The sequence below is a fragment of the Mesitornis unicolor genome, unplaced genomic scaffold, assembly GCF_000695765.1.
Source record: "Mesitornis unicolor isolate BGI_N332 unplaced genomic scaffold, ASM69576v1 scaffold5893, whole genome shotgun sequence".
NCBI lineage: Eukaryota > Metazoa > Chordata > Aves > Mesitornithiformes > Mesitornithidae > Mesitornis > Mesitornis unicolor.
In genome coordinates, this window is record NW_010173843.1 from 12,421 (window position 1) to 20,951 (window position 8,531).

Below are 8,531 nucleotides of genomic sequence, written 5' to 3' on the forward strand. Positions count from 1 at the left end.
GTAAAATCTCTTGCAACTCTTTGCAAGTTCATTAGCTGTGGCTGAGATTCCAAAATCTGGGCTGGCATGAGAAGGCCAGTGGAGCTTGGTAGTGGGTGATGTTTTTCTGCAGCTGGAAAGCCGTACTTTGGAGTCACTCGGTGTTGTTCATTGCAGGATGCTTGGCTCTGATGTGATTCCATTGCCCCATATTTATGGAGCGCGAATTAAAGGCATTGAAGTGTTCTGCCCTCTGGACTCACCTCCTCCTTATGAAGCTGTGCAGAGCCAGAACAGCTCTGAGCAGGTATGGCCCACAGGAGCTTAAAGCATAACTTGTTTTTCCACTATAAAGGTAAGGTTGCACTGAGGCATGGTAAACATGAGTCAGGTATCTTTTTATTTCAGGATAGCAAGAGAGTATGTTTGGTTACGAATGTGGCTGCTGTAAACTTCATGAAAAATTTTAATTGGTCACTTACCTTTACAGTTGAAAAGCTTTCTTCAGTTGCAAAACTCTGTCTGAGCATGGGAGAAGGAGCACAATACACTTTGGAGCAGGTCTGTTGCTGGTTATTCTAGAGGACCCCTGTGCTGCCCCCTTGCTTTACCTCCCTTCCACACCTGCACTCCTCCCCATGTGGGACTAGGTCAGCGTTTTGCCGTGCTCACTGATGCCTTTTCACTGGTGTTTTCAGGAGTCAGGTGCTTTTGACCAGAAAGTACTCAGCAGGATAAAATTGGCTGACCTGAATGATGAATATTAATTTTAGGCATTCACTAGTCTTGGTTTTGCAGTGGAATGAAACACATATCACGTAGTCACTGTGCAGTTAAGCAAAAGCTCTCACTTTCTAAGGTGGTTGTTGCAGTTTTTAGAAAAGTAACAGAAAAAAGGTGGTGCCTTGTGATTTTTCAACTTTTCTATTTTGTTCCAGGAGGATCCATTACAAATAGGTGTTGTGGAAGCTGTTAATTCGGGGGAAGTGAGTGACAGACAGGCATCTCAAGGTAAAAAGTACATTGTAAAATCAGTCCTACCTGACCCAGATAATTTAATGTAGCAGCAGCAGCATTATTTCTTTGAGAGACAGCCACCATTCTAGAAGCCAGCGATACGGAACTGTGATTGTTTGAGGCACTAGGAACAGAGATTAATGTTTAAAAGACAGAAGAAGTTGTTTGCTCTTAAGATACAAAAATAAATATTTATTTCCTCCTTAGTAATCTACAAGTTAGTTGTTGACTCTATGTGCGTGCATTATAAGAAATAATGCCCAGCTCCAGTGCTTGCATTTGTTTTGTATGCATGATTGTGCCGGTTGTATGCATTTTGTTGCTGATTAAAATAGGAAAAGGATAAAATAATTCTGTACTGTGAGCTAAATGTGGGAATTACTCTATTATTCAGCCTGCATCAAATAGTTTCTGCTTACTGGTACAGGTGTTCTTTGTGTAGCAAGACTACATGTGCAGGTCACATCACACTTTGTTCAGCATTGTTTCAGAAAATAATGGAAATGGCTCCAAGTTTTATTCAATAGTGTTTGTTGCGCTGCAAGCGGTGTACCCTTGTGGTTACGCATTGTTGGCTCCCAGATAAGTCACAGGCAGGTTTTCCTGTACAGTCCTGGTGAAAATCTGTTCTACTTTTCATTTGAACTTGCCATTATGGAGCAGATTGTCTTTTGTGCAACAGATGGTTGTATGCCTATCTGTGCATATATAGAATAAGATACTGTATAGATACCAAAAGAATATAAAAAATAAAGACACTTGAAAGGGGGGAAAGCCCCAGTCTTTTATTTAACAGTGGCTTCTCTTCTACCAACCTGTTTCTCAAGCTATAGGAAAACTTAATGAAGTTTATAAGTTGAAATTTTCCCTCCTAAGTGAAATTTTCCCCCTTCTCTGGCAGGGGAAAAAAAATCCTCTTTATATAAAGCCATATTGTAAACAAACAGTAAATCTTTCAGAGTTCCCTTACACTCTGGCAGTCTACCTGAAACCTCTGAAAACAAGAACTTGGATGCTTCTAATTTCTCATCAGTTGTGATAACCAGAAAGAAGTTTGGAAGATTGCTTGAAGTCATGAGAACAGAAAACAGGAAAGCAGTACCTTAGAAAATGCAACTGCTGTGAAGGAGAGTTGGGAAAGTTAAAAAAAAAAAAAAAAAAAAACCAAAAAACAGGGGAGGGGGGAAGCTATGATGAGGCATTATTTGAGGTATTGTTTGTATTTAAAATCAAGCAGACCTGAGCACATGTGATAAATTGTACCCTGCTCCCCATCTTTTTAACAAAAAGGCCTGTAAAGAGACATTTAAATCTCAGTCTGACTGTTAAATTCAGATAAATAAGAAAGTGAGCATCTTAATAAAGCACATTAACATTGCTGCCAAGGCTTCCTAGGGACACTGAATTTAAGAATGAGATGTATGTTGAGCAGTATCTTTATTTATATTTGAGAAGTTATATTTGATCTGGCTGGGATGGAGTTAATTTTCTTCATAGCAGCCCATAAGGTGCTGTTCTGGATTTGTGTCCAAGACTGTTCATAGCACACCAATGCTTTTGCTTTAGCTAAGCAGTACTTGCAGTGCATTGACGCTCTCTTCATCTCTTACTCTGTCCCCACCTCACAGTGTGTAGGCTTGGGGTGGGCAAGAGGCTGGGAGGGGACACAGCCAGGACAGCAGACCCCAATACACCAAAGGGATGTCCCGTGTCATGTAATGTCATGCTCAACAATAAAGACCTGGAGGGAGTTTTCCAAGGTTGCCATTGCTCAGGGACTGACTAGACATCAGTCAGCTGGTGGTGAGTGATTGCTTTTGCATCACTTGTTTTCCTTTGGTTTGTTTTGTTGTTTCCCCACCACCACCTCCTGCAATGTCTTTCTCTTAACCCACAGGTTCTCTACTTTTGCCCTTCCAATTCTCCTCCCTGTCCTGCTGGGGGGAGTGAGTGAGCAGCTGTGTGGGGCTGAGTAGGCTCCTGGGGTTCAACCACAGCAGGAGGGAGATACAAAATGAGGGGATGTGTTGGAATTGTGGCAGAGTAGCTCCCTGGGCTATCTCAGCTGATGTCGAGTAACAGTCTATAAATAAAAGCTGAACTTTCAGCTTGTGCTGGTAGTCTTGTCATGCCAGGGCTTTTGTGTATGATGCCATAATTCCCCTGGCATCATCAGGACTGATTGACTAAGTGTAGCTCTCAACGGAAGTTAAAGCTTCACACTACTCTCTGCCAGCAGAACTGGAGGAGTCCTAGCTGCCAGCTTCAGGAGGACCTGTAAGCTTCTCTGTGCCAGCTAAAATGGTTTTACTGGCTTCAAAGGCACTCCTGTCAAGGAAAATGGGACTTGCCCTGCTGATTGTAGTAGGAAGTTACACAACCTTCTACTTATGTCTAGAGATGCTTGGCAGCTGCTCTGTATCGTCACAAACTAGGTATATGCATTTCCAGTACATACCAGCTGAAGTCAGTTCTCTCATGTCTGAAACATCAATATTATTATCAAAAGATCATGAAATTGGGTCATTCATCTGTTAAGTATTTTTAGAAAGGCCAACTTCTCCAGAGTACCAGCAGCCCTGCACAAGGGCTGACTGCTAGCACAGCTCCACTGCTGTTAGATAGTTCATGTTGATGATTGATTGTTTAATCCTGATGATTCGTGGTCTGCTGTGCTTTGTTGCTGGTTCTTATCTTCTGACTTTACAGGCTGATATCTACCTTATATAGGTTTTGTCACTATCTCTTCTCTTCAGAGATTCTAGGTTGCATTTGTGTAGGAGGTAATTTGCTATGCTCAACAAATGCATATTGTCTAAGCCTTAATTTTCTTGAGTGCTCCAGTCACTGCACATTTTTGTTAGAGTAGAAGCATGAATGTTTGCTGTGTTCTGAATAAGAGACTGTTTACATTAATTTGTTTTTTTGCTCTTGCGTGAACAAGAACTTTGTCTCCTGTAACATGGCAGGTGCCATCAGATGGAGACACAGAACCAGGCCTAGTAAGAAATACATAGCTTCATTCTGTCCTGTTCACTACAAAGCAGTTGTGGGAATCACAGCATATAACTTCACCTTAAGGAAAAGGAGGAATATCGATTAATTAGAAAGATGATGTGTATCACAAGAATTCCAGAAAATCTTCATATTAATAAAGAATCTCATTCCTTTATAGGAACTGGTAACTGATTCACAAGCTACCTAATTGCAAACAGTGATTGATCTCTGTGGCTGTGTGCTGTCATATCTTGCTACAACTGCTTAAATGCAGGAGGAGTTCAGGCTCTGTGAGATCTAGTTTTCTCTTCAAGAAAGCTGTAGCTCCCTTCTCTCTGACTAGGTAGTTTAAGGTGATGTTTACGCTAGGCAAAGCTGTATTTTTTTGCTACTCCAGCTGTATAAGGCTGAACAGGTTTCTGCAAATGTTTTAAGCAGTCTTTAGACCAGTGTTACTGGTGAGTGTGTGCATATGCACAAATGCACCTCTAGGCTTCTGTGTCCAATCAATACAGATTTGCAGGGGGTGGAAGGGGTGCTACACACACACAAAAATATAAATCAGTAATAATCTCTAATAATGGCTCCTACAGATCTGCTTTATTCTGAATACTTTTCCTTCACCTTTACTATTCCCGATTACTCAGGTGAAGAAATTCCTGAGTCTTCCAGCAGAGTGAGCCTTTCACCTTCAAATGCAAGTGTGGTGCCCGCAGAAGGAGCTGGCAGGAGAACCTTCAATTCCTTGCTGAGAAGGTCTAAAAGTGACCCTGTGCTGTACAGCCACGTGCTTCAAGGTGACTTGATTTTCTCTATCTGTACTTACGTATTGAGTCCTTAAAAGAACATTCGTGAGGTTAGTACCTTGAACCTCGTACCTGCGGAAATCAGCTGCTGTCTCCTGTCAGAGTTACTTACATTGCAGCAAATAGTTTGTTCTTTGCCAGATCTTTCTCACCCAGCACCTCAGTCTTGCGGCTTTTTAGGCATTCACATCTAGGAACAGGATCTGTACCAGGCATTGATAGTCTGCGGAGGAGGAAGGGGTGGAGGGAGCACATACGATTTTTCAGTGTATTTGTACACTGACATCTAAAAGCTTGGAAGGGCAGTTGTCAATGTGAGCAATTTAAAGCAAAGTTAGCTTTAGTATTTGGTGCTAACCTATAAAATTTCACCCCTCTTCTCACGCCTCATAGCATCAAAAAACCCTGAAATCTCAACACAAAAACTCACAGTGAAGAGCTGATAGTCTGTTACATCTATTTTAGTGTCAGTGATCCAATGCAGTTGCTGTGGAAAAAAAAAAGTGTGGTTGCCGAGTCCTTGATTCTGTTGATAGTCTCAAAAACCCACTAGTCAAGAGTCTTGCAGCTTTTATTAGAGGCTATTGTAATCTGCATAGTAGCTGCTGGTATGTATTAGCACTCATAAAATGTAAGCGGTGGGGGACATGTTGGTAGCAACCATTCATTTTGAATAATGGGAGCATGCCTATCTGGATACACTTAATATTTTTTGTGGAATGTTTTTATGTCTCTGCTACATCATGTGTTTTCTCGTTTCCTCCTATCAACTTCCTCCACATCACCCCTGGAAATCTGCTGCTAAAGCATAGTTACGTGACATAGAGCCTGTTCATAGACCTGAGCCATGCTGAGTGCCTCTGCTGTGGAGAGACCCCATCAGTCAGAAGCACTTGGGTGCTTTAGGCTGGGTGCAGCTGGAGTTAGGTCTGTTCAGCACTCAGCCTGAGAGTTAAATACGTGAGTGCTGCCGAAAGGGAACTTGGCTGCCACAGAACCACCAAAATTACTTCAAGTTTGTCAGTGTTCTTCTTGCTGGAAAGCATTGGATTTTCTCCTGCTATTGTTGTGTTTGGTGTAAAGCCAGCATTAAAGTGCTTCTTGAACAACCTATAGGTGGTCTTATTTATTTTTTGTAACTGGGCCAAAAATTGATGGTTGTTATTTAGTCCAATGACAGTGGATTCTTATTTGGACCAAAGGCAGTGGAATTGATTCCCTGCTGTCCCTTGTTTAGTCTTGCAAGGTAATTTTGATTTTTTTTTTTTCCATTAAATTTTAATTTTTTAAAATTAATTGCTTGCTAGGGTAGCTAGTATTTTCAGATACTTTGTAACTGGTCCTCTTGACTGGCAATAACTGAAAGTTACAAAGAGTTCAGGAGAGATCCTAAAACCCTTCAAGATTTGCTTAACCTGCTTTACATAAATAAATGTTAACATTAACACTCAGTGCTCATTTCAGGTCTATTCAGAACAGGAGCAAAAGAGGAAGGAACAGATGTACATACAATATCAAATAGCTTTCCCAGAAATGCCCCTCCAGACCCTTTCACACATGATAGCCACTCTGCCATGGCTATGTACCATTCTGTTTTACAGGCATTTTCTCTAGTGTAAATCCAGTACAGAGTGAGCCTTGCATGCCACCCTGATCATGCCAGGCTGTTAAGTTTTACACGGTTGAAGTGTGCACTGCATCATCATTGAATCAGGATTGAAATCTCAGAGGATACAACCGTACTGTGGGTTGATTGCTTTGTTTGATCTTTGTCTTCAGGGACAGTGCTCAGCTGTGAAGCTGCCACGCAGACTGACAGAAAGCCACAGCTCTGTGCTGTCACCTTGAGGAAGAGTTTGAGAGGAAGAGTTTTGAGGGGAAGACCACGATCTTTGGTAGACTACAAGTCTTACACAGACACTAAACGCCTTGTGAAGTGGATCCTAGAGCAGTCCTGCAGCGTGAGCCCTGACGTAGACAAATTGGTGGAAGATATCAAGTCTGTTTTAAAATCAGATGAGAAACATATGGCAGAAGCTATCACCAGTGCCACCTTCCTTGAGCAGGTAGTTTTATTGCTTGCTTTTATTGGGTGATGTGGAAACCCAAGCTGACCTTGTTTTGGGAGTATAGGTTTACATTTGCCACTCTGCTCTGTGTGTCAAAGCTTTTGAACCCAATTAGTTTCCTTCAGTCCTTTAGTTTTATTTAGGGAGTGTGCTGGAGGCTATGCAGCTATGATGTCTCTTGCTCTGCCAAACACACGGCCAGGCAAGTTTTCAGAAGTCTGAACACGTGTATTTAAAAGCTGAAGGAGATGGTCTTCTGTGGTAGGATCATGAACTGTAAATAACATGACAGTTTTTTATACTAAACATGGCAGGAGAGAGGTAAGAGATGATATAAAACATTTACTATTATAAAATGGAAGGAGTGGAGGTTGAAAAGGAAAATTTTTATGTAAACCTGCTAGAAGCAACATTTCATGGTTGACTTACAGGATAAAAATAGGACCTAGTATTAAAGGAAAAAAAGCAGAAAGTAGAAAATATGTGCTTACATTAATGGAATGAATATCCAGAAATTTCAGACATTGCAGACTTGATCAAACAAATGTTTTGGTAGCTTACAAATGATTTGTATAGATGATCTGATTCATGCATCATACAAGTGAATTGCTGTGACATCTGGTTTTGGCTTGAGTTCTCACACAAAAATTCTCACATCAAAGATTGTAATTTAGGTTCTGCAGATAAAGTGAGATTTCCCACTGCAGCCTACAGGCAACACAATCCTCAACAAATTTGACAGAAACAGCTGACAAAAAAACCCCCAAAACCTTATGAGAATTTAATTAATCACACTGGCCTGAAGCTTATTACAGTCCAGTGGCTTATGCAGGAAACAGCATTTATATTCCTCTTAAGCAACACCTGATGTGCCATGGTGCTAATTCTTGTGCAGCTTTTATTAAAAAAAAAACAAACCCAAAAAACCTCAACAACAACAACAACACTCACTCCTTTTCCCAATTAGGATTACTTTTCCCATGCCTCCTTGACAACTAGCAGTTTTAGTCTTAGCTTTTTAAATTATTCTTAAAAAATAACAGACAGAACTACAACTAGCTTCTTCCTAGTTGGGTAAGGAACTGTTTTAATGGAACAAGAGCCTGAAGACTAATTTGACTTACATAGTTTTTTCCTTTCACAGGTGATGGCACCTGCCCAGCAAGCCATGTCATTGAGTGCCCATGTATTGCGTTTGAGACAGCATCCTGAATTGATGCACCTGGAGAGCTGTGGTGACCTGAGCACTTTCACCACAGCTCATCAGCCAGCGGAGAGGAGAATCCGGAAAGCGGAGCATGAACGGCCTCACAGCGTTATTGGCGTTGTCAGGGAAACTGTACTTTGAGCTAGTTTGGCTTTCTTTTCAGCTGATTCCTGTTTATTCTTCAGTAGAGCACTTCTGTTAGGCACACATGCTGCACAGGAAAATAATCTCTGACAAGTGGGTGGAAAAGTGTGTTGATAATCATAAAATGGTTTCCATTCTCCCACAGCCTCTGCAACTCTATTGCAAGACCTTGAAGGCCTTGACCACTATGGCAATCTGCATACTAGCATTAGCTGAAACTTAGAAAGTTTTTATCAACTTTGATCCCATGAAAATAGTGTTGGAGTCCTTATAAAATTGCAGCTTTCCTCAGCAGAAAACTTACTCTAAAAC

The 8,531-nt window shown here is 41.2% G+C and overlaps 1 protein-coding gene across 1 annotated transcript in view; it reads left to right on the forward strand.

Moving 5' to 3' along the window:
• The window catches only part of FAM189A2 (family with sequence similarity 189, member A2), an 18,971-nt gene extending 10,755 nt beyond the window's left edge, over positions 1-8,216 (forward strand). The window contains exons 6-10 of the mRNA XM_010180846.1: positions 157-286; positions 918-990; positions 4,641-4,790; positions 6,579-6,865; positions 8,013-8,216. Coding sequence (XP_010179148.1) covers positions 157-286; positions 918-990; positions 4,641-4,790; positions 6,579-6,865; positions 8,013-8,216 — 844 coding nt within the window. The remainder of the gene's footprint in view (positions 1-156; positions 287-917; positions 991-4,640; positions 4,791-6,578; positions 6,866-8,012) is intronic.
• The last annotated feature ends 315 nt before the right edge of the window (positions 8,217-8,531 follow it).